General features: G+C 44.1%; 1 protein-coding gene across 2 annotated transcripts in view; it reads left to right on the forward strand.

Annotated features, from left to right (window-relative positions):
* Window positions 1-405: 405 nt before the first annotated feature.
* The window catches only part of mmp28 (matrix metallopeptidase 28), a 39,338-nt gene continuing 13,369 nt past the window's right edge, over window positions 406-26,374 (forward strand). The window contains exons 1-3 of one of the 2 annotated variants that reach the window (XM_029714421.1): window positions 406-733; window positions 2,918-2,994; window positions 14,234-14,430. In XM_029714421.1, the coding sequence (XP_029570281.1) occupies window positions 602-733; window positions 2,918-2,994; window positions 14,234-14,430 (406 nt within the window). In that variant the 5' untranslated portion in view covers window positions 406-601. The remainder of the gene's footprint in view (window positions 734-2,917; window positions 2,995-14,233; window positions 14,431-26,374) is intronic. The other variant, XM_029714420.1, reaches the window with a different exon arrangement.

A 26,374-nucleotide genomic window follows, 5' to 3' on the forward strand; every position in this document is an offset into this window, starting at 1 on the left:
TCTACATACATATTGAATGTGTGGGTATTAATTGCTAAATTGTCAAATACTAGCAACGTAATTAAGCATGTCAGCTTTTTTTCAATGTCTGCAGGTACATTTTGGGTTTGAGTGGTGCATCGGTCTAAAGCACTGCATCTCAGTGCTAGAGGTGTCATTACAGACCCTGGTTCGATCCTGGGCTGTATCACAACCGGCAGTGATCAGGATTCCCATAGGGCGGCGCACAATTGGCCCAGCTTTGTCCGGGTTTGGCGGGGTAGGCCGTCATTGTAAAATAAGAATTTGTTCATAACTGACTTGCTTAGTTAAGTAAATATATACATTTAATTTGAACAATTATGTAGCCTATACAACGTGCCAAGAGAGGGGATGTTTTGACATGCTCTCAATGTACAGTGTTTTGCTTTGAGCTCATCCAGCCCATGAGCTGTGGGCGGTACTGTCCCTCCCTATGTGAGGAAAATGACAGCACAGGGTTCACACACATTGAAATATCCTTGGTTGTTGCACATTAGACAAGCAGTACTTGGAAATATCTGATTTGGATTTAAATGTATGTTTGTCTGCGTTAATCTAATGGTATTGCAAGTGTTATACAATGAGTTTGCGAGACTCTCCGGACCAGAATAAATTGTGGTATATCTTTCCATGTATTATAACTGCGCTAATACTCATAAAGTCAACGGTTTGCACGCCGGTGTCAACGGACGGGCGAGTCGAGACCGCTGAGGTACGTGTTTTATCTGTAGCTTATTAGAAGTTTTCTTTAAATGTTTACGGCTTGAAACTTTAGAACTAGACTATTTTTGACGAGATTTTCTAACACTAAGACCGCGTTTACACAGGTAGCCAAATCTGATATTTGTTCACAATCAGATATTTTTCAGAGTTAGTCTGATAGGTCAAAATACCTATTAGTGAAAAAAAGAACAGAATGGCTGCGTTTTGTATATAAAGTGTAGAGTTGAATGAATATAGTGATTTGACTCACCTAAATTAAGCCAGGTAGCATACGCCCACAGCAACTGTCAGTTTAGAGTGGTTGTTTTTGGAAGGATGGGCAGGCTGCCCCCGATTGAGCTATGATAATGGAAAACCAAAGAGGAAAATGGCTGTCGGTGTAAAATCCATTAGAATCTAATGCATGAGTCTTTTCAATATCTTGTGCTCAGGGATGGATGGGTTTTTGTCGATGTATTAATTTCCCTATATGACCTGATGAGTCTCTTCCATCTAGCTCTAGCAGGCATTTTATCTTCCAGCAAGATTCCACAGCTACATTCTGGCAGGTATAAATACTAAAATGAAAATGAGTTCACCTATTCCACTTTGGTTATACTTACTGCACATAACACCTTCATTATAGTTTCAGTTTTCAAACCTAAATTATAGTCTAACATGTTTTACCCAGCTCAATTTGTTATGCTATTTTATTTCAATATACACTGAACGAAAATGCAACAATTTCAAAGATCTTAAAGGAAATCAGTCAATTAAAATAAATTCATTAGGCCCTAATCTATGGATTTCACATGACTGGGAATACAGATATGTATCTGTTGGTCACATATGTTGATTGTGGCCTTTGGAATGTTGTCCCACTCTTCAATGGCTGTGTGAAGTTGCTGAATATTGGTGGGAACTGGAACACGCTGTTGTACACGTCGATCCAGAGCATCCCAAACAGGCTCAATGGGTGATGTCTGGTGAGTATGCAGGCCATGGAAGAACTGAGACATTTTCAACTTCCAAGAATTGTGTACAGATACTTGCGACATGGGGAAATGCATTATCATGCTGAAACACGAGATGGTGGCCGTGGATGAATGGCACGACAATGGGCCTCAGGATCTTGTCACGGTACCTCTGTGCATTCAAATTGCCATTGATAAAATGCCATCGTTGTCCGTAGTTTATGCCTGCCCGTACCATAACCCCACCACTACCATGGGGCACGGTTCAAAAGGTTGACATCAGCAAACCGCTTGGTAACACAACGCCATACACGTGGTCTGCGGTTGTGATGCCGGTTGAGCGTACCACCAAACCGGGATTCATCCGTGACGAGCACACTTCTCCAGCGTGCCAGTGGCCATTAAATGTGAGCATTTGCCTACTGAAGTTGTTTCCGACACTGAACTGCAGTCGGGTCAAGACCCTGGTGAGGACAACGAGCACACAGATGAGCTTCCCAGAGACTGTCTCAGAGCATTCCGCAGGTGAAGAAACCAGATGTGGAGGTCCTGGGTTACACGTGGTCTGCGGTTGTGAAGGCGGTTTGGACGTACCACCAAATCATCTAAAACGATGTTGGAAGAGAAATGAACATTAAATTCTCTGGCAACAGCTCTGGTAGATATTCATGCAGTCAGCATGCAAATTGCACGCTCCCTCAAAACTTGAGACATCTGTGACATTTTAGAGTAGTTTGAGAATGTAACTTCTCTCTCCACATTCCCTGTGTGTAAGGGGTCGGACACACACAGGATTGTCTGCCGTTTGCCAGCCGAGAGGATTTAGCACCTCTGAACTGAGTTGTCATCTGTTGATTTTTTAAAAATTTCCTCCCCATAACATCTCTAATCATACCTCTTCCTGTCGGTGCCTGTTGTTAACATCAAGCCCAGTGGTTAGAACCTGATAACTGATGGTCTCTCTACTCTCTTTCTGTAAGATGGGTGGTCCGGAGTCCATCACTCCTCTCCTCAGTCACCCAGAGGGATGAGGGCGGAAAGTTAGCATGCTCCTACCTGACAGTGACTATAACATGTCTTTTTAAAGACATGTAGAGAGGCCCTAAGGAAATAGTTGAAGTTTACAAGGCTAAGGCAAATTAATGTCTGATTTAATAATGTTTAAAAACCAAGTAAGTGTGGGAGTCTCATGAAAAATAATGATGTAACGTTTATTGCAGGGCTTCCTGGAGAAGTATGGCTACCTGCACCAGGACAATCACATACACAATGCTGCAGAGGTCAAAACAGCAGTCCGGTACGGTACTACTGTCTCTCAAATAACTCTTATCACTTTTGAATTGTCTCCATCTCCTTCATGCAATTCTGTTCTGTGTCGGTTTCTCTCTCTTTGTCCCCTTACATTCTCCACTGGCTAAGACTTGGCCATACCGTCTCTCTCACACTGTATTTCACAGCCTCACCCTCTGTTCTCAATTCGACCCTGGGGGGCATAGAGTAGTCTTCCTAATCAGAGAGCCTGTTGCCCAGTGGAGCAGAATATTTATGTTGGCTCGAAGACTCAAGTCATAATCGAATTACTTACATTGGATTACGCACTCAACGTCCTACATTGAAAAATGCACTTATCAACATCTCTGTTGGCTGATTAGAGTCAGTACAAGGCTATTAACCTGGTAGCTGAGTCAGGCTGTATGGTGCTAGGGGAGGGTGTAGGTCTGTGGGCCAACCCATGGAGTGGTAATGTAAAAAGGCAGGCAGTAAAATATTCCCTCACTACCACCGAACTGGGAAACCTCCTCTGTTGAACCCTCTCCTAACCACTCTGGAATGTAGAGTTCAAATCTCACTAAGAATGCTATACTGTTGATATACAGTGCTTTCAGAAAGTATTCATACCCCTTGACTTATTCCACATTTGTTGTGTTACATCCTGAATTCAAAATGGATTAAATAGATTTTTTCCTCAGCCATCTACAGTCGTGGCCAAAAATTTTGAGAATGACACAAATATTAATTTCCACAAAGTTCGCTGCTTCAGTGTCTTTAGATATTTTTGTCAGATGTTACTATGGAATACTGAAGTATAATTACAAGCATTTCATAAGTGTCAAAGGCTTTTATTGTCAATTACATGAAGTTGATGCAAAGAGTCAATATTTGCAGTGTTGACCCTTCTTTTTCAAGACCTCTGCAATCCTGGTATGCTGTCAATTAACTTCTGGGCCACATCCTGACTGATGGCAGCCCATTCTTGCATAATCAATGCTTGGAGTTCGTCAGAATATGTGGGTTTTTGTTTGTCCACCCGCCTCTTGAGGATTGACCACAAATTCTCAATGGGATTAAGGTCTGGGGAGTTTCCTGGCCATGGACCCAAAATATCAATGTTTTGTTCCCCGAGCCACTTAGTTATCACTTTTGCCTTATGGCAAGGTGCTCCACCATGCTGGAAAAGGCATTGTTCGTCACCGAACTGTTCCTGGATGGTTGGGAGAAGTTGCTCTTGGAGGATGTGTTGGTACCATTCTTTATTCATGGCTGTGTTCTTATGAAAAATTGTGAGTGAGGCCACTCCCTTGGCTGAGAAGCAACCCCACACATGAATGGTCTCAGGATGCTTTACTGTTGACATGACACAGGACTGATGGTAGCGCTCACCTTGTCTTCTCCCGACAAGCTTTTTTCCGGATGCCCCAAACAATCGGAAAGGGAATTCATCAGAGAAAATCAGTCTGTCCCTGATGTTTTTCCTGGAGAGAAGTGGCTTCTTTGCCGCCCTTCTTGACACCAGCCCATCCTCCAAAAGTCTTCGCCTCACTGTGCGTGCAGATGCACTCACACCTGCCTGCTGCCATTCCTGAGCAAGCTCTGTATTGGTGGTGCCCCGATCCCGCAGCTGAATCAACTTTAGGAGACAGTCCTGACGCTTGCTGGACTTTCTTGGGCGCCCTGAAGCCTTCTTCACAACAATTGAACCGCTCTCCTTGAAGTTCTTGATGATCCAATAAATGGTTGATTTAGGTGCAATCTTACTGGCAGCAATATCTTTGCCTTTGAAGCCCTTTTTGTGCAAAGCAATGATGATGGCACGTGTTTCCTATCAGGTAACCATGGTTGAAAGAGGAAGAACAATGATTCCAAGCACCACCCTCCTTTTGAAGTTTCCAGTCTGGTATTCGAACTCAATCAGCATGACAAACTGTTGGAAAACATTGTGTTTGGCCAAGTACAATGCTTTTTCTCTGTAAACAAATTAACAACAGACTTTCAGCATGCTTATAGAGAAGGGCGCTCAACATGTACTGCACTGACACAAATGGCCGATGATTGGTTGAAAGAAATTAATAATAATAAGATTGTGGGAGCTGTACTGTTAGATTTGATATTATTGACCATAACCTCTTATTAAGAAAACTTATGTGTTATGGCTTTTCAACCTCTGCCATATCGTAGATTCAGAGCTATCTATCTAATAGAACTCAGAGGATTTTCTTTAATGGAAGCTTCTCTAATGTCAAACATGTAAAGTGTGGTGTACCACAGGACAGCTCTCTAGGCCCTCTACTCTTTTCTATTTTTATCAATGACCTCCCACTCGCATTAAACAAAGCATGTGTGTCCATGTATGCTGATGATTCAACCATATGCATCAGACCTCAGCTGAATCTGGTAATGAATGGTGTGGCTGTTGAACAAGTTGAGGAGACTAAATTACTTGGTGTTACCTTAGATTGTAAACTGTCATAGTCAAAACATATAGATTCAATGGTTGTAAAGATGGGGAGAGGTCTGTCCACAAAGCAAGTCCAGCAGTCTCTAGTTTTATCTCATCTTGATTATTGTCCAGTCATATGGTCAAGTGCTGCAAAGAAAGACCTAGTTACGCTGCAGCTAGCCAAGAACAGAGGCACGTCTTGCTCTTCATTGTAATCAGAGGGCTAATATTAATACTATGCATGCCAGTCTCTCTTGGCTAAGATTTGAGGAAAGACTGACTGCGTCACTTCTTGTTTTTTTTAAGAAACCTGAATGTGTTGGAAATTCCAAATTGTTTACATAGTCTACTTAAAAAGAGCACTGACACATACACACCTGATGCCCCCTGGACTGTTTTAATAACACGGTACCTCATTTTGTTTACCTGTCGGTCCCAGCCTCGAACTCAGGTCCTGTATGTACCTAACTGACCCGCTCTGCCCATTCATCGCCATTTACCCGTTGTTGTCTTAGCTCTCCTGATCAACACCTGTGATTGCTTTATGCCTCTCTCTAATGTCAATATGCCTTGTCTACTGCTGTCTTGGCTAGTTCTTATTGTTTTATTTCACTGTAGAGCCCTCTGTCCCGCTCAACAGGCCTTAGATAGCTCTTTTGTCCCACCCCACACACATGCGGAGACCTCACCTGGCTTAACTGGTGCCTCCAGAGACTAAACTTCTCTCATCGTCACTCAACGCCTAGATTTACCTCCACTGTACTCACATCCTATCATACCATTGTCTATACATTATGCCCTGAATCTATTCTACAACGCCCAGAAATCTGGTCCTTTTATTCTCTGTTCCCAACGCACTAGATGACCAGTTCTTATAGCCTTTAGCCATACCCTTATCCTACTTCTGCTCTGTTCCTCTGGTGATGTAGAGGTTAACCCAGGCCCTGTAGCCCCCAGTTCCACTCCTGTTTCCCAGGCGCTATCATTTGTTGACTTCTGTAACCGTAAAAGCATTGGTTTCATGCACGTTAACATCAGAAGCCACCCCCCTAAGTTTGTTTTATTCATTGCTTTAGCACACTCCGCCAACCCTGATGTCCTAGCCGTGTCTGAATCCTGGCTTAGGAAGGCCACCAGAAATTCTGAAATTTCCATCCCCAACTACAACATTTTCCGCCAAGATAGAACTGCCAAATGGGGTGGAGTTGCAATCTACTGCAGAGATAGTCTGCAGAGTTCTGTTATGCTATCCGGGTCTGCGCCCAAACAGTTCAAGCTTCTACTTTTAAAAATCCACCTTTCCAGAAATAAGTCTCTCACTGTTGCAGCTTGTTATAGACCCCCCTCAGCCCCCAGCTGTGCCCTGGACACCATATGCAAATTAATTGCCCCCCATTTATCTTCAGAGTTTGTACTGTTAGGTGACCTAAACTGGGATATGCTTAACACCCCGGCCGTCTTACAATCTAAGATAGATGCCCTCAATCACACACTAATTATCAAGGAACCTACCAGGTACAACCCTAAATCAGTAAACACGGGCACCCTCATAGATATCATCCTGACCAACCTGCTCTCTAAATACACCTCTGCTGTCTTCAACCAGGATCTCAGCAATCACTGCCTCATTGCCTGCATCTGTAATGGGTCTGCGGTCAAATGACCCCCCCTCATCACTGTCAAACGCTCCCTAAAACACTTCAGTAAGCAGGCCTTTCGAATCGACCTGGCCCGGGTATCCTGGAAGGATATTGACCTCCTTCCGTCAGTAGAGGATGCCTGGTTATTCTTTAAAAGTGCTTTCCTCACTATCTTAAATAAGCAGGCCTCATTAGAGAAATGTAGAACTAAGAATAGATATAGCCCTTGGTTCACTCCAGACTTGACTGCCCTTGACCAGCACAAAAACATCCTGTGGCGTTCTGCATTGGCATCAAATAGCCCCCACGAAATGCAACTTTTCAGGGAAGTTAGGAACCAATATACACAGGCAGTTAGGAAAGCAAAGGCTAGCTTTTTCAAACAGAAATTTGCATCCTGTAGCACAAACTCCAAAAAGTTTTGGGACACTGTAAAGCCCATGGAGAATAAGAGCACCTCCTCCTTGTGCACTGAGGCTAGGAAAAACTGTCACCACCGATAAATCTACGATAATCGAGAATTTCAATAAGCATTTGTCTACAGCTGGCCATGCTTTCCACCTGGCTACCCCTACCCCAGTCAACAGCTCTGCACCCCCCACAGCAACTTGCCAAAGCCTCCCCCACTTCTCCTTCACCCATATCCAGATAGCTGATGTTCTGAAAGAGCTGCAAAATCTGGACCCCTACAAATCAGCTGGGCTAGACAATCTGGACCCTCTGTTTCTAAAATTATCTGCCGCAATTGTTGCAACCCCTATTACTAGCCTGTTCAAACTCTCTTTCGTATCGTCTGAGATCCCTAAAGATTGGAAAGCTGCCGCGGTCATCCCCCTCTTCAAAGGGCGAGACACTCTAGACCCAAACTGTTACAAACCTATAACTATCCTACTCTGCCTTTCTAAAGTACCTTCTCCGCTATGCAATCTGGTTTCTGAGCTGGTCATGGGTGCACCTCAGCTACGCTCAAGGTCCTAAACGATATCATAACCGCCATCGATAAAAGACAATACTGTGCAGTCGTCTTCATTGACATGGCCAAGGCTTTCGACTCTGTCAATCACCGCATTCTTATCGGCAGACTCAACAGCCTTGGTTTCTCAAATGACTGCCTCGCCGGTTTCACCAACTACTTCTCAGATAGAGTTCAGTGTGTGAAATCGGAGGGCCTGTTGTCCGGACCTCTGGCAGTCTCTATGGAGGTGCCACAGGGTTCAATTCTCGGGCTGACTCTTTTCTCTGTATACATCAATGATGTCGCTCTTGCTGCTCGTGATTCTCTGATCCACCTCTACGCAGACGACACCATTCTGTATACAGGCCCTTCTTTGGACACCGTGTTAACAAACCTCCAGACAAGCTTCAATGCCATACAACACTCCTTCCGTGGCCTCCAACTGCTCTTAAATGCAAGTAAAACTAAATGCATGCTCTTCAACCGATCGCTGCCTGCACCCGCCCGCCAGTCCAGCATCACTACTCTGGACGGTTCTGACTTAGAATATGTGGACAACTACAAATACGTAGGTGTCTGGTTAGACTGCAAACTCTCCTTCCAGACTCACATTAAGCATCTCCAATCCAAAATTAAATCTAGAATCAGCTTCCTATTTCGCAACAAAGCATCCTTCACTCATGCTGCCAAACATACCCTCGTAAAATTGACAATTCTACTGATCCTTGACTTCGGCGATGTAATTTACAAAATAGCCTCCAACACTCTATTCAGCAAATTGAATGCAGTCTATCACAGTGCCATCCGTTTTGTCACCAAAGCCCCATATACTACTTACCACTGCAACCTGTATGCTCTCGTTGGCTGGCTCTCGCTTCATATTCTTCGCCAAACCCACTGGCTCCAGGTCATCTATAAGTCTTTGCTAGGTAAAGCCCCGCCTTATCTCAGCTCACTGGTCACCATAGCAGCACCCACCCATAGCACGCGCTCCAGCAGGTATATTTCACTGGTCATCCCCAAAGCCAACTCCTCCTTTGGCTGCCTTTCCTTCCAGTTCTCTGCTGCCAATGGCTGGAATGAATTGCTAAAATCACTGAAGCTGGAGTCTTATATCCCCCTCACTAACTTTAAGCATCAGCTGTCAGAGCTGCTTACCGATCATTGCACCTGTACACAGCCCATCTGTAAATAGCTCACCCAACTACCTCATCCCCATATTATTATTTTTTTTGCTCCTTTGCACCCCAGTATCTCAACTTGCACATTCATCTTCTGCACATCTATCACTCCAGTGTTAATGCTAAATTGTAATTATAACGCCACTATGGCCTATTTACTGCCTTACCTCCCTAATCTTACTACATTTGCACACACTGTATATAGATGTTTCTATTGTGTTATTGACTGTACGTTTGTTTATCCCATGTGTAACTCTGTGTTGTTTGTGTTGCACTGCTTTGCTTTATCTTGGCCAGGTCGCAGTTGTAAATGAGAACTTGTTCTCAACTGGCCTACCTGGTTAAAAATAGGTGAAATAAAAAATAATAATAAAAGAATTATAAAAAAACACACTTACCCCACCAGGCATGCCACCAGGGGTCTTTTCACAGGCCCCAGGTCAAGAACAAATTCAAGGAAACGTACAGTATTGTACAGAGCCATGAGTTTGGAACTCCTTTCCATCTTATATAGCGCAAGTGAACAGTAAACAAATAAAGCAACACCTCACGGCACAGCGCCTTTCCCCCATGTGGTAAGGATAGAGGTAACAACGAAGCCAGTCAAATACAGGCAAATCTTTGATGAGATCCTGCTTCAGAGTGCAAACAACCTTAGAATGGGGAAAAGATTTACGTTCCAACAGGACATTGACCCCAACGACTCAAAGCTGTAATCGCCGCTAAAAGTGCTTCTACAATGTATTGACTCATTGGGTATTCCCTTTGTCATTATGGGGTATTGTTTTTATTTTATTTTTATTTAACCTTTATTTAACAAGGCAAATCAGTTAAGAACAAATTGTTATTTACAATGATGGCCTACCAAAAGGCCTCCTGGGGTTACATTTTTTGAAAATATAGAACAAAATACGCATCACGACAAGAGAGACAACACTACATAAAGAGAGACCTAAGACAACAACATAGCAAGGCAGCAACACATGACAACACAGCATGGTAGCAACACAACATGACAACAACATGGTAGCAGCACAAAACATGGTACAAACATTATTGGGCACAGACAACAGCACAAAGGACAAGAAGGTAGAAACAACAATTCATCACACAAAGCAGCCACAACTGTCAGTAAGTGTGTCCATGATTGAGTCTTTGAATGAAGAGATTGAGATAAAACTGTCTGGTTTGAGTGTTTGATGCTGGTCATTACAGTCGCTAGCTGCAGCGAACTGAAAAGAGGAGTGACCCAGGGATGTGTGTGCTTTGGGAACCTTTAACAGAATGTGACTGGCAGAATGGGTGTTGTATGTGGAGGATGAGGGCTGCAGTAGGTCTCTCAGATAGGGGGGAGTGAGGCCTAAGAGGGTTTTATAAATAAGCATCAACCAGTGGGTCTTGTGACAGGTATACAGAGATGACCAGTTTACAGAGGAGTATAGAGTGCAGTGATGTGTCCTATAAGGAGCATTGGTGGCAAATCTGATGGCCGAATGGTAAAGAACATCTAGCCGCTCAAGAGCACCCTTACCTGCCGATCTATAAATTATGTCTCCGTAATCTAGCATGGGTAGGATGGTCATCTGAATCAGGGTTAGTTTGGCAGCTGGGGTGAAAGAGGAGCTATTACGATAGAGGAAACCAAGTCTAGATTTAACTTTAGCCTGCAGCTTTGATATGTGCTGAGAGAAGGAAAGTGTACCGTCTAGCCATACTCCCAAGTACTTGTATGAGGTGACTACCTCAAGCTCTAAACCCTCAGATGTAGTAATCACACCGGTGGGGAGAGGGGCATTCTTCTTACCAAACCACATGACCTTTGTTTTGGAGGTGTTCAGAACAAGGTTAAAACTTCTTATGGATGGGTGGCAGTATTGAGTAGCTTGGATGAAGAAGGTGCCCAGAGTAAACTGCCTGCTACTCAGTCCCAGAAGCTACGATACGCATATTATTAGTAGATTTGGATAGAAAACACTCTGAAGTTTCTACAACTGTTTGAATGATGTCTGTGAGTATAACAGAACTCATATGGCAGGCAAAAACCTGAGAAAAAATCCAATCAGGAAGTGTGGAAATCTGAGGTTTGTAGTTTTTCAAGTGATTGCCTATCCAGTATACAGTGTCTGTGGGGTCATTTTGCACTTCCTAATGCTTCCACTAGATGTCAACAGTCTTTAGAACGTTGTTTCATGCTTCTACTGTGAATGGGGAGAGAATAAGAGTCATTGGAATCAGATGATTGAGAAAATGACATGAGCTCAGTGGCGCGCATTCCCGTGAGAGTTAGGTGTGTTCCTTTTAATTTCTGAAGACAAAGGAATCGTCCGGTTGGAATATTAGGGAAGATTTATGATAAAAACATCCTAAAGACTGATTCTATACATCGTTTGACATGTTTCTACGAACTGTAATATAATTCTTTTGACTTTTCGTCTGAACTTACTGTGCGAGCACAGTGCATTTGGATTACTCGACGGAACACGCAAACAAAATGGAGGTATTTGGACATTAAGGATGGACTTTATCGAACAAAACAAACATTTATTGTGGAACTGGGATCCTGGGAGTGCATTCCGATGAAGATCATCAAAGGTAAGTGAATATTTATAATAGTATTTGTGACTTCTGTTGACTCCAAAATGGCGGGTGTCTGTATGGATTGTTTTGATGTCTGAGCACTGTACTCAGATTATTGCAAAGTTTGCATTCGCCGTAAAGCTTTTTTGAAATCTGACACAGCGGTTGAGGAGAAGTGTATCTTTAATTCTGTGCATAACACTTGTATATTTTATCAAAGTTTATGATAAGTATTTCTGTAAATTGATGTGGCTCTCTACAAAGTCACTGGAGGTTTTGGAGGCAAAACATTACTGAACATAATGCCCCAATGTAAACTGAGATTTTTGGATATAAATATGAACTTTATCGAACAAAACATACATGTATTGTGTAACATGAAGTCCTATGAGTGCCATCTGATGAAGATCATCAAAGGTTAGTGATTCATTTTATCTCTATTTCTGCTTTTTGTGACTCCTCTCTTTGGCTGGAAAATGGCTGTATGTTTTTTTGTGACTAGGTGCTGAGCTAACATAATTGTTTGGTGTGCTTTCACTGTAAAGCCTTTTTGAAATCAGACACTGTGATTGGATTAATGAGAATCTTATCTTTAAAATGGTGTATAATACTTGTATGTTTGAGAAATTTTAATTATGAGATTGTTGCTGTTTTGAAGTTGGCGCTCTGCACTTTCACTGGCTGTTGTCATATCGATCCCGTTAACGTGATTTCAGCCGTAAGAAGATAACGACTTAGGGCTAGCCATTGTAAGTTTAGAGTCACTCGCCCCAACAGTGCGTGTGTGCTGGACGCGAGCGAAAGCTCGGGAGAGAGGGGGGAGTGTGGTGGGGGTAACTGTACCAGACAGGGGGAGACAGGCCAGGGAAGACGGTGAACAGATTGCCAGGTGGAATCCAAGCAGCATTGCCACAGGCAACGGGAGTAGGTGTCACACCCACTTGGGAAAACTTTTATTTCTCCTGACAATTGTTGTGTCCAAAGGGCTCGACACCTTTCACTTCACACCTCAGTGCTTATTGAAGTTGTATCTGGTCTGTCCCCGCAAACCTGGCAGCCTTAACTCAGCATTCAGTCCCCATAAAGCAAAATATATCACTGTAATATACTTTATTTTTCATGTTTTTCACTTTTTTTTCTTCTTTTTCTTCTTGGCTTTCAAAATAGCATCAGACCAAACACTACTCACTCAGTTCCAGGTTAGATGGTGTCCTCAGGTCTCTGCTGTTTGTTTGCTGGAGCACCCTCCGTATAGCTTGGAAACAGGAAACATTGGTAGCAGTAATCTATCCGGTCAATTTTGTCAAAAATGTGGTTGTAGGTTTGGAGTTCTGATCTGGAGCGAAGGCCATGCTGTGGAGGGTAGTATTCTGCATATGTCCCTGCTGAAAAATCCAAGTTTATCTAACTCCAAATCTTTCATTTTTTAATAAACATGTTGAAAAATGTGAGAGCTCACATGCAGCTGTGTGTCTCTCTCTCTCTGCCTAACTTGTTTAGATGGGTAAGACAATTCAGGCTGTAACACAACAAAATGTGGAATAGGTGAAGGGGTATGAATACAATCTGAACCCACCAGTTTATTAGATACACCACCCTGTTCACGAAAATGGATCGCTCCTACAGACAGTGAGTCACGTGTCCGTGGCTTGCTATATAAAGCAGGCAGACAGGCATCGAGGCATTCGGTTACTGTTCGATTAAATGTTTGAATGAGCAAAACGAGTGACCTAAGCGACTTTGAGTGTGGTATGATCGTCGGTGCCAGGCGCGCCAGATCCAGTACCTCAGAAACTGCTGCCCTGGGCTTTACACGCACGACAGTGTCTAGGGTTTACCAACAATGGTGCAACAAACAAAAAACTTCCAGTCAACGGCAGTCCTGTGGGTGAAAACAGCTCATTGATGAGAGAGGTTGAAGGAGAATGTCAAGAATCGTGCAAGCTAACAGGCGGGCCGCAAACAGACAAATAACGATGCAGTACAACAGTGGTGTGCAGAACGGCATCTCGGAACGCACAACTCGTCGATCCTTTAATGGGCTATTGCAGCAGACGACCACACCCGGTTCCACTCCAATCATCTAAAAACAAGAAGAAACGGCTCCAGTGGGCATGCGATCACCAACACTGGACAATTGAGGAGTGGAAAAACATTGCCTGGTACATGAAAGTGAGCTAAATTTACTTGAGAGAATTCAGGCTGTTCTGGAGACCAGCACTAGATGGGTGTACCTAATAAACTGGCCAGTGAGTGTATAATATAATCATTAGATATACTCTTTGAGTAATCAGGTTTGAGAACGTGATTGTCTCTTTGCGTGAGTTAAATACAGCAGGGACAATGACACTGAAATTATGACATCAAAATGTATTCCTCAGTGTGACCAAGACAGAGTTTGTTTCATGTATTGTTTATTGGTATGCTAATCTGTATTCCCTTTTTCGCCACCTCCTCTCTCACAGGGAGTTTCAGTGGCTGTCCCACCTGCCCGTCACAGGACAGCTGGATGGTGCCACCCTGAAGCAGATGGGCACACCGCGGTGTGGGGTAAAGGATGAGGGCAGCCATCAGGTCTGGGCCCAGAGAGTCTATGCAGTCTTCACAGGCAAGATGGCGTCCAATGGGTCACAAAACCGCGGGAAACGCTATGCTCAACCAGGTGAGGGAATACACTCAAAGGTGTGTGTGTGTGTGTGTGTTTGTGCGTGTGTGCCCTAAGCAGGTAGTCAGTGGCGCGCCAAGGTAACAATGGCTTTTGTTTCATGTTGTTGAGCTCTGTATATTTGCACAGCCGTGAGTTTTCCAGTGACATAAACCTCCCCAGCACAAACCTCCCAGACGAGCTGAATGCCTTCTATGCTCGCTTCGAGGCAAACAACACGGAGCCATGCATGAGAGCCCCTGCTGTCCAGAACAATTGTGTGTTCTCGCTCTCCGTGGCCGATGTGAGTAAGAATTTTAAACAGGTAAACACTCACAAGGCCGTTGGGTCAGATGTAATACCAGGCCTGTTCTCAGAGCATGCACAGACCAGCTGGAAACTGTCTTTACGGACATTTTCAACATCTCGGTCTGTAATCCCAAAGGTAATCTCAAAGGTAACCTGTTTAAATGACTATCGTGCCATAGCATTTACATCTGTAACCATGAAATGCATTAAAAGGCTGGTCATGGCACACATCAACAATCGCAAACCGCCCCAACAGATCCACAGATGACACAATCTCTATTGCACTACACACTGCTCTCTCCCAACTGGACAAGAGGAATACATATGTGAGAATGCTGTTCATTGACAACAGGTCAGCGTTCACCATCATAGTTCCTTCCAAGCTCATCACCAATCTCGGTATCCTTGGACTGAACACCTTCCTCTGCAACTGGATCCTAAACTTTCTGATGGGCCGCCCCCAAGTGGTGAGGGTAAGTAACAACATCTGCCACGCTGACACTCAACATGGGGGCCCCTCAGGGTTGTGTGCTTAGTCCCCTTCTGTACTCCCTGTTCACCCATGACTGTGTGGCCACGCACAACTCTAACACCATCATCAAGTTTGCTGACGACATGACTGTGGCAGGACTGATTGCAGATGACAATGAGACAGCCTACAGGGAGGAGGTCAGAGACGTGGCAGTGTGAAGCCAGGATAACAACCTCTCTTTCAACATCAGCAAGACAAAGGAACTGATCGGGGACTACAGGAAATGGAGGGGCGAGCCTGCCCCCATCCACATTGACAAGGTTGTAGTGGAGCAGGTCGAAAGCTTCAACTTACTCGGTGTCCACATTACTAAGCACTTCACATGGTCCTCTCAAACCAGCACAGTTGTGAAGAGGGCACGACAAAGCCTCTTCCCCCTCAGGAGGTTGAAAAGATTTGACGTGGTCCCTCAGATCCTTTAAAAGTTCTACAGCTGCACCATTGAGAGCATATTGACTGGCTGCGTTACCGCTTGGTATGGCAACCCCACTGCTCTCGATCGCAAGGCGCTACAGAGGGTGTTGTGGACAGCCCAGTACATCACTGGGGCAGAGCTCCCTGCCATCCAGGACCACTATACCATGCAGTGTCAGAGGAAGACCCGGAAAATTGTCAAAGACCCCAGCCATCAAAGCCATTTACTGTTCTCTCTGCTACAGCAGGTCAAGTGGTACCGGAGCACCAAGTCTGGGACCAAAAGGCTCCTGAACAGCTTCTACCCCCAAGTCATAAGACTGCTGAACAGTTCATCAAATGGCTAACCTGACTATTTGCATTGACCCTTTTTGCACTGACTCTTGCACTAACTCAATGCACACTGGACACTCCAACACACACACACACACACACACATGCATATTGATGCCACACACACACTTTCACACGCTTCACATACGCTGCGCTGCTACTCATTTTATTATCTATCCTGATTGCCTAGCCACTTTTACCCCTACCTACATGTACATATTACCTCAACTACAGTACCTCGTACCCCTGCACATTGACTCGGTACTGGTACTCTTTATGTATAGCCTCGTTATTGTTATTTATTGTGTTTCTATTTTCTATTTTTATTGGCCAATTTTCTTACTCTGCATTGTTGGGAAAGGGCTTGTACGTAAGCATTTCACGGTAAAGTCTACACCTGTTTTGTTCGGCGTATGTGACAAATAAAATGTGATTTTGTTTTGATATGCTTGTGGGAGTCTGTGGCTGTGGTAGCTCCAGAGCTCAGAAAGTGTGCACACCGTGGTCTGGGTGGGTCTCCTGTCGTAAAGCCCATGACTAATAGCACTGAGGGCTGTAGTTAAGGCTTAGAAGAGCGTCTGATGTCCCACGCTTTGTCCAGAACGACCCCTCTGCTTCAGGGGTACTAGTGGTTATCTACTCAACTCTACCTGTACCTAGCAAATTACACTGCATTCTATGGCGTCTCATTAGCATATTCACTGCAGATGAATTGTACCATACATACCCCACTGGATCAGAACATATATTCTGGATTTTGGTTATCCATAAAGCATAACGTTTCAGTCAAAGCAGTAAGGTTACCTCTTTTTCCTCCTAGGAAGTATGATTGACAGTTGAAACAATGCCACAATTTGACACCAACACCAGTGCAACTTCCAATGCACGTGGCGGTTGACTGTTATACTTGGTCTCTTAAGATGTTTTGACCCTGCACAGATCCTCTGCTTGTGTCTACTGTTTATGTTAGACGGTATCTGGTCTCTCACTACATGAGAGAAAAACAGTAACTTTAACAGCCGTGTCAGTGACCGTGAGGAGGAGGCAACCATCCCTCCCATGTTCCTGCTCATAGCCTGAACTGTTAACACTCGGCATTCCTCTCTGTCTCTCAGGGGATTGGCTAATACTCTGGGAATGTAGTGGCGTCGGACGGTCTCTCTCACTTCAAGCCAGTACCTGATGAGGCCTGTCCTCTGTTCGCTAGCTGGGTAAATAACACATCTCTGTTGTTTTGAGAGCTGAGACGAGCCGCTGTCTTTGTCATCACCATTTTAGAGAAATGACTCATATGACGAGCAGGAGTGTTATTAAGCGAAACAAGAATGGTAACGACGGATGTTGTTTCACCTCCGTGTGAAAGTTACGACTGCAACAGGTGTCCGGTGTACCTCAGGGCAAGCCCATGGTCGTGTTCATTGGGCACCGAACAGAAGAAAAACGAACGGATTAAGAGAGGGACTACCTGGACTCCAAAAATAAACACACATTTTTGAACACGAACACGTCCCTGATGTTTCAACCAAACTTTTCCCCTTTCATATAATGTAATGAGCACTTCTAAATGAATGTGGATGATACCATGATTACGGATAATCGTGTATGAATCGTGAATAATGATGAGTGAGAAAGTTACAGATGCACAAGTATCATACCCCTAAGACATGCTAACCTCTCACCATTACAATAACAGGGGAGGTTAGCAATTTTTGGGTGGTATGATATTTGGTGCCTAAAATTCATTGTTCACGGTTTATTCAGGATTATCTGTGATCATGGTAGCATCCACATTAATGTAGAAGTGTTTAGAAACATATTATATTCTTATTTACAATAAAAGTGACTCCAAAATGACAATACAATATTTACCAATTATTTCTATTGGGCTCAAAATAATCTGAAACACAACCAAAACAAACGGCAAATGCATCAAACAAATTTGTAGTCACAAGCTTGGTGTAGTCATTGCGTGCACTGAATATGGGACCAAATACTTTTTACTACTTTAATACACATAAGTGAATTTGGGCTCCTGAGTGGCGCAGCGGTTTAAGGTGCTAGAAGGGTCACTTCAGACCCTGGTTCGATTCCAGGCTGTATCACAACCGGCCGTGATTGGGAGTCCCATAGGGCGGCGCACAATATGCCCAGCGTCGTCTGGGTTAGGGTTCGGCCGGGGTAGTCCGTCATTGTAGATAAGAATTTGTTCTTAACTGACTTGCCTAGTTAAATAAAGATTAACTACAATTAAAATTTGTTCCAATACTTTTCATTCCCATAAAATTGGAGGGACTATGTACAAAAAGTGCTGTAATTTCTGAACGGTTCACAGTCATTGTATAATTTCAAATTCAGTGCTGGAGTACAGAGCCAAAACAATAAAAAAAATGTGTCACTGTCCCAGTACTTTTGGAGCTCACTGTATGTGGTTTTGATGACATAAAACCGATAAATTACTTGGATCAGATTTGTTTTCATTTGCCATTGTTGTTTGGCAGAGGAAAGGAGGTGCTACTACCGTGCCTCCCGGGAATAACAAGCAGACTTACTGTAGCTCTTATCCTGAAAGACTAGCTGTGGGAATCTGACGCAGGTTCCCACTGATATTTACAGAGGCCACATTCCATCACCCTTGTTCAAGATAAGCAGTGCAGGTTGTGAATGCTCCGTGTTTGTGAGAGGCGTGTGCTTTTTTTGGAACCACAGCCCCTGACTGACCACATGCTTTCTCTCTGGGTTGAGGTGTGAATGGGTATCAAATCTTTTAAGCCATATATTACTGTGATTATTTGATATGGCTGTACGTTATGATGATAACGTACAATAGATGCTGCACTGGCTCAGTGCTGTGGCTCTCTAGGGAGTCTCCCTCTGAGGATACTGTCCCCCTACATCTCTCAGACAGACCAGTGATAGGATAGAGCCAAGTCTGTGTTTGCCTCAAACATACTCTCTTGCACAAGAAAGACCCACCACTGTTCTCTTCTACTAACAATAACCATCACTATCAGATAATCTTGGTCACTTCCTAGAGAGATTTCTCCCCCCCACCAACACTACTTTACACGCCATAATTCTAATTACTTCCATAAGGGAAGTCAAGGAATGTCTTCAGTATAACTTCCTGCCGTTGTTGGTCTCCAGTGGGACCCTCTTACTCAGTGGAGGTCTATGAGTGCTAGAATCAAGGCAATGACTCAAGGCCACTGCCCACTGTGCAAATGTCAGTGTGGACGCAACTGCATGTAAATGGTCTTTGAACTCCTGATGAATCCACCAAGTTCATTTGCCTGAATACACTTAACTTGACCCGACATTTGTACTGTTTTAGTTCAACTGCTTTTGCGATAGTGTGGTGGTGGGCAGTCTAATATTTTATGAACAATCTTCTCTTTGATAAGACTTCACAACCCATATCAACATAGGGTACTGAATGATAGTGTTTAAAAGGAGCTTTAAAATCTTTTTATCAGATCACCACAATGGGAATGATGTTCAGACTTTTTTCTAATGGCAGATCCCCAAAGCTATCATTTATATGAAAGACACGCAGAGGCTCATTTAGGAAACTTGATTGAAAACCTAATTAACAACATTAACCACCCTAGCCTTGATAAACATGTTATGATCTCTCCCATTCTGGATATCCTTATGGATAGGGTATGTTTGCCTTTGGATCAGGCAACCAGGTTTTTCCGCCTGAATGTTGTCAGATCTCCCTTCACAGACGTTTATCCTGGTTAAAATAAAGGCTATATGAAAAAACGATTCGATAAAAATCCGTGTTCACTTCTTCACTCGTTCGTCATATTACTTTGTGAGCAGTTTTAAGAGGTTGAAATACGTGGACCAATATCCCCTGGTCATGGCAGTGTCCTGTAAGCAGAAAACAGAGATAAGACTTTAGAGGAGAGGTATTTATTTATGACTGATGAGCCAGTGGTCATCTTACCTTTTGTGACAACAATTTTGGACCCCCTTGTGGCCCCCCTAAATGTGGAGTATGAAATAATTTTTACATAACTAATTTTTGCTATCGTTCTTTTTTTACATCCATTATTAGACAGTGGCAACGATGATGATTATGAACATGGTCTTTTGCCTGCTAATGCCTGCAACGCAGTGAATAAAACTATATGACAACAATAACGTCTAATGTAACTGGCCCCTCTAACAGTACAACTGGCCCCAACTTGGCCCCCCCCAGTTGAAATGGTCTAGAACCGCCACTGCCGATCACAGCCGGCTGTGACACCTGCCTGGGATCGAAGCTGGAGATGCAGTGCCTTAGACCGCTCCGCCACTAGGGATGTCTCCTTACCTCTTTTGACCTCAACCCTTTCTCAGTCCCCTCCAACTCACAAGGCAGGCAATACGCTTGACCTGTGTAACATGAAGTCCTACCCCCCTCCAGGTCTCTGATCACTACTTTGTTTCCTTTTCTGGCTCCCTTTCCTCCAACCCTAACCACTCAGCCCCTACCCAGATGGTCATGCGCCGTTGCAGTCTTCGCTTTCTCTCTCCCACTACTCTCTCCTCTTCTATCATATCTCTCCCTTCTGCTAAATCCTTCTCCCTCCTGTCTCCTTATTCTGCTTCTTCAACCATACTCTCCTTCCTTTCCTCATCCTATGACTCGCACTGTCCCCTTTCCTCCCAGCCAGCTTGGCCCTCCCCTCCTGCTCCGTGGCGGAGTGACTCATGGGAGCTTACAAAACAGGGCTGTGGGCAGCTGAGCAAAAATGGAGGCAAACTAAACTTCCGGAGGACCTATCATCCTTTCACTCCCTCCTCTCTACCTTCTCTTCCTCTGTATCCACTGCTAAAGCCACTTTATACCACTCAAAATGTCAAGCTTTTGCCTCTAACCTGAGGAAACTCTTTTCCACCTTCTCCCACCTCCTTAATCCGCCACTCCCGCCCTCCTCCCTCTCTGCGGACAACTTTGTCACAACCACTTTGAAAAAAGTTTGACGACATCCGTTACTCATTCACTTAGCCTATTGAGTCCACTGGTCTCACTCACTACGACTTGACCACTTTCTCCCCCCTCTCTCTCCAGATGATATCCTGCAACTAGTGAGGTCTAGCCGCCTGACAACCCCATCCCCTCCTCCCTTCTCCAGACCATCTCTGGAGACCTTCTCACTTCCCTCATCAACACATCTCTGGCCACTGGCTTCAAAATGTCCCAAGTTGCTCCCCTCCTCAAGAAACCAACACTCGACTCATCTGATGTCAAACTATAGGCCTGTATCCCTTTCTTCTTTTCTTTCCAAAACACTTGTGCATGCTGTCTCTGATCAACTTTCTCGTTATCTCTCTCAGAATGGTCTCAGAATGGTCACCAGTCAGTGTTCAAGACGGGTCACTCAACTGAGACTACTCTTCTCTGTGTCAGAGGCTCTCTTCACTGCCAAAGCTGACCCTCTCTCCTCTGTTCGCATCTTCCTAGATCTATCCACTGCCTTCGACACCATGAACCATCATGTCCTCTTCACCCTCTCAGGGCTGGGCATCTCAGGCTATGCAAACTCTTGGATTGCATTCTACCTGGCAGGATCTGTGTCCGCACCATGTATTCTTACTACTGGTGTCCCCCAGGGCTCGATTCTAGGCCCTCTTCTCTCTACACACCAAGTCACTCGACTCCGTCATATCGTCACATGGTCTCTCCTATTATTGCTATGCGGATGACACTCAACTATTTTTCTCCTTCCCCTCCTTCTGACACCCAGTGATGACACACATCTCTACATGCCCGGCAGATATCTGAACTTGGATGTCGGCCCACCACCTCAAGCTCAACCTCGACAAGACGGAAAGGCCTGCCCACTTAAAGACCTCTCCATCACAGTTGACAACTCCACAGTGTCACCCTCCCAGAGTGCAAAGAACATTGGCATGACCCTGGACAACACCCTGTTGTTCTCTGCAAACATCAAAGCTGTGACCCGCTCCTGGAGGTTTATACTCTACAACATCAGTAGAGCACGACCCTACCTTACACAGGAAGCAGCGACGGGCCTAATCTAGGCACTTGTCCTCTCCCGTTTGGACTACTGCAACTCGCTGTTGGCTGGGCTCCCTGCTTGTGCCATCAAATCCCTGCAACTTATCCAGAATGCAGCAGCCCGTCTGGTTTTCAACCTTCCCAAGTTCTCTCATGCCACTCCACTCCTCCGCACACACCACTGGCTTCCAGTCGAAACTCGCTTCCACTACAAGACAATGATGCTTACCTACGGAACAGCAAGAGGAACTGCCCGACCCTACCTTCAGGCTATGCTCAAACCCTACACTCCAACATGAGCACTCTGTTCTGCTACCTCCGGTCTCTTGGCCCTCACACCATTATGGAATGGCAGCTCCCGCTCAGCCCAGTCCAAGCTCTTCTCTGTCCTGAAGCTAGGACAGCAGAGTCCCTGCTCATCTTCCGAAAACATCTGAAACCCTACCTCTTCTAATGGTATCTTAAATAATCTTCCTCCTCACCTCAACCCCCCCTTCCAAAAAATGTATAAAATTATAAATAAATAATAATAAAAAAAATGAAAAGAGCACGTAACACTTGCACTTGACCCCCCCCCCCCTTTTAGCTCTGACGCTACTGATAGCTACGTTGAGGAAAAATGCACTTTTGATGCCTGTGATATGTGGTTGTCCCACCTAGCGATCTTAAGATGAATGCACTAACTGTAACTTGCTCTGGATAAGAGTGTCTGCTAAATGACTAAAATGTAAATATAAAATGATCCAGCAGGACAGGTTCAATTAATGCAATCAAGTTGGCTACCTCTTGTTGAAGCAGGAAAGTTCCTAACAGGACATTCCCAGGTGTGGGGGGGCGCTGTGGTGAAACGTCCATAGCATTGTTACTTTAGTCTAGGACAGGCTGCATTAATGCAGTCAACTCACCAAGCTCTCAGCGGAGCTTTTGCATCTTCACCAGGAAGGCCTCAGGAGAGTTCGCCACAGGGCCTCTTTCGTCTGCACATGGGCATCCAACTTAAGCTTCTATCCGTGACAGGCTGAATGTATGGATGCAGATCCCTTTGATTACCAAAGAAAAAAAATACAATTGTTCAATAATAATCACTTTAAAAGAAACAAGTAGACTAGCTAATTGCTTTTCAATAGCACGAGAAGACACGGATAAGGAAACAATTAAGTAAAATACACTGGTAAGACGCAAGTAATGCTCAAAGTTTAAAGCAACTGACGAAATCAATGCATGGCTCTTTGACGATTTGTGACAGCTGTGTCAGAATGACTAGGAATGCACAATAGTTCTAGAATATGGTGCGTAATATTCAGATTTGTAATAGTAGGAACAAAACCACACACTTCAGTGGAGTCTGGTTGGAGAAGCTATAGGTGGACAGGCTCACTATAATTGCTGGAAAGGAATAAATGGAACCGTATCAAACATATGGAAACCACGTTTGACTCCATTTTATTCCAGCCATTATAATGAGTCCATTCTCCTATAGCTTCTCCCACCAGCCTCCACTGACACGTATTTTCTCTCATTACATTATGGCTGCCAGGAATGTTGTCCATCCTTATGTAATGTAGCTCGAGTCAGTGTGTAATAATTGCTTGCTGTGCATGTCAACAGCGCGTAAAACCATGCACGAGTATTTCAAGGATGCAGATGCAGAATGCTCCTGCTAGGTCACACTCTTGAAAACAATTACAAATTCACCAAAGTCTTAGGTAGTTTTTAATTCATCGAGATGTCCAGATTACCAAGAAAGGACCTGCATTCGCAATATGTTTCTCTCTCGCTGTGTAGGCTGGCTATTGAATTTTTGCCATATGAGCCTAATGGGGAGGAGTGGATGAGAGGCTATCTAGTCTAAGGGTAGATAAAAACAAATATCTAAACCTCGTCTCTATCTCTGTGTCCAGGATCGAGACGGCTCAAGTGTGCACTGCACTCACTACAACTCTGGCGTCTGGCGAGACCTCCCAGTTTACATCTCTCCTCTGTGGCTGCTCTTTGACAGGCCTAATCCCAATTGACACGCCTTTCGGCTCTGGTCAAAAGTAGTCCAGTCTAGTACACAGCCACAGCACTATATGGGGAATGTGGTGGCTCTGGTCAAAAGAGGTGGCTTTGCAAGACACCTGATCTCTCGAGTTTACATGAATGTTCGCTACATAGATATCTGCAGTGTTTCCTCTAGGCAGAGAAATGAGGGGGGGGGGCAGCATGGTAGTGGGCGTTGCCAATGGTGCGGTTTTAGAGGTCCTCTTGGCAGCAGAAACAAAATGTAGCAGTTTCAAAGCTATTTTTCTACAATTCTACACATTTTGCCATGTGGCTGAGAGAACATTTTCAGTTTGAAAAGTTAATGCCCTTCAATTATACACATTTTGCCATAGCATAAGAGCAAGGCATAAGCCATCTGAGTGACCCAAACAACAAAATCAGTGGGGGCCCCATGACATTACATGGTAGTTTTAGAGGCCCTCTTGGCCGCAAAGACAATTGCTGTTTAAAGCTAATTTCGTGACATTCTACACATATGACAGAAGTAATCCTAGAATCCTTCCTTTGGCCGCATCTCCTTCCAGTTCTCTGCTGCCAATGACTGGAACGAACTGCAAAAAACACTAAAGCTGGAGACTCTTACCTCCCTCACTAGCTTTAAGCACCAGCTGTCAGAGCAGCTCACAAATCACTGCACCTGTACATAGCTCATCTGTAAATAGCCCATCCAATCTACCCTCATCCCCATACTGTATTTATTTATATATCTTGCTCCTTTGCTCTGTAACTCTGTGTTGTTGTATGTGGCGAACTGCTTTGCTTTATCTTGGCCAGGTCACAGTTGCAAATGAGAACTTGTTCTCAACTAGCCTACCTGGTTAAATAAAGGTGAAATTAAAAACAAATGTAATAAAAACAATCTCTGGCTGATACAGCCAGGCTGTTACGGTTAAGGTCCAACCTCCAGCCGGTTCCACTAAGCTCTGGGTAATGGTTGTTTCCTGCTAAGAAGTTTTCCTCTCGTTGTTGTATGCTTTGCATGCTGTGTGTGGTTGCTTGCTTTAGTGATTTCTAGATTGTGTAATCTCGTGTATACACGAGGCGATTACAGTCTTGTAAAGAAAAAAAAGCATTGAGCTTTACCCCCCAACAAATGGGTGCAACAAAAAAACATTGACTGGTACATACAGTACCTACAATATAAAATACATTTCCTTAAAACTTTTTTGGTTACTACATAATTCCATATGTTATTTCATAATGTTGATGGCTTCACTATTATTCTACAATGTAGAAAATAGTAAAAATAAAGGAAAAACCCTTGAATGACTAGGTGTGTCCAAACTTTTGACTGGTATTGTATGTACAGTGCATTCGGAAAGTATTCAGACCCCTTTACTTTTTCCACATTTTGTTACATTATAGCCTTATTTCTTTTCTTACCTTTTCACAAAGGCACGTCAGTTAAGAACAAATTCTTATTTACAATGACGGCCTACCCCGGCAACGCTAGGCCAATTGTGCGCAGCTTTATGGAACTCCCAATCACGGACAGATGTGATGCAGCCTGGATTTGAACCAGGTACTGCAGTGATGCCTCTTGCATTGAGATGCTGTGTCTTAGACCACTGCGCTACTCGGGAGCCCTCTTATTCTAAAATGTATTCAATATATTTTTTTCCCTCATCAATCTACACACAATACCCCCATAATGACGAAGCATAAACAGTTTTTTTGAATTTTGTGCAAATGTATAAAAAAATAAACAGAAATACCTACATAAGTATTCAGACCCTTTGCTGTGAGAATTGAAATTGAGCTCCGGTGCATCCTGTTTCCATTGATCATCCTTGAGATGTTTCTACAACTTGATTGGAGTCTACCTTTGGTAAATTCAGTTGATTGTACATGATTTGGAAAGGCATATAAATGTCTATATAAGGTCCCACAGTTGACAATGCATGTCAGAGCAAAAACCAAGCCATGAAGTCCAAGGAATTGTCTGTAGAGCTCTGACACAGGATTGTGTCGAGGCACAGATCTGGGGAAGGGTACCAAAAAATGTCTGCAGCATTGAAGGTCCCCTAAAACACAGCGGCCTCCATCAGTCTTCAATGGAAGAAGTTTGGAACCACCAAGACTCTTCCTGGAGCTGTCTGCCCGGCCAAACAACTGAGAAATTGGGGGAGGTGGTCGATAGTCACTCCCGATGGTCACTCTGACAGAGCTCCAGAGCTCCATGGTTGTCCTTCTGGAAGGTTCTCCCATCTCTGCAGCACTCCACCAATCAGGCCTTTATGGTAGAGTGGCCAGACGGAAGCCACTCCTCAGTAAAAGGCACCTGACAGGCCGCTTTGAGTTTGCTAAAAGGTACC

The sequence above is a fragment of the Salmo trutta genome, chromosome 26 (genome assembly GCF_901001165.1).
Source record: "Salmo trutta chromosome 26, fSalTru1.1, whole genome shotgun sequence".
Taxonomy (NCBI): Eukaryota; Metazoa; Chordata; class Actinopteri; order Salmoniformes; family Salmonidae; genus Salmo; species Salmo trutta.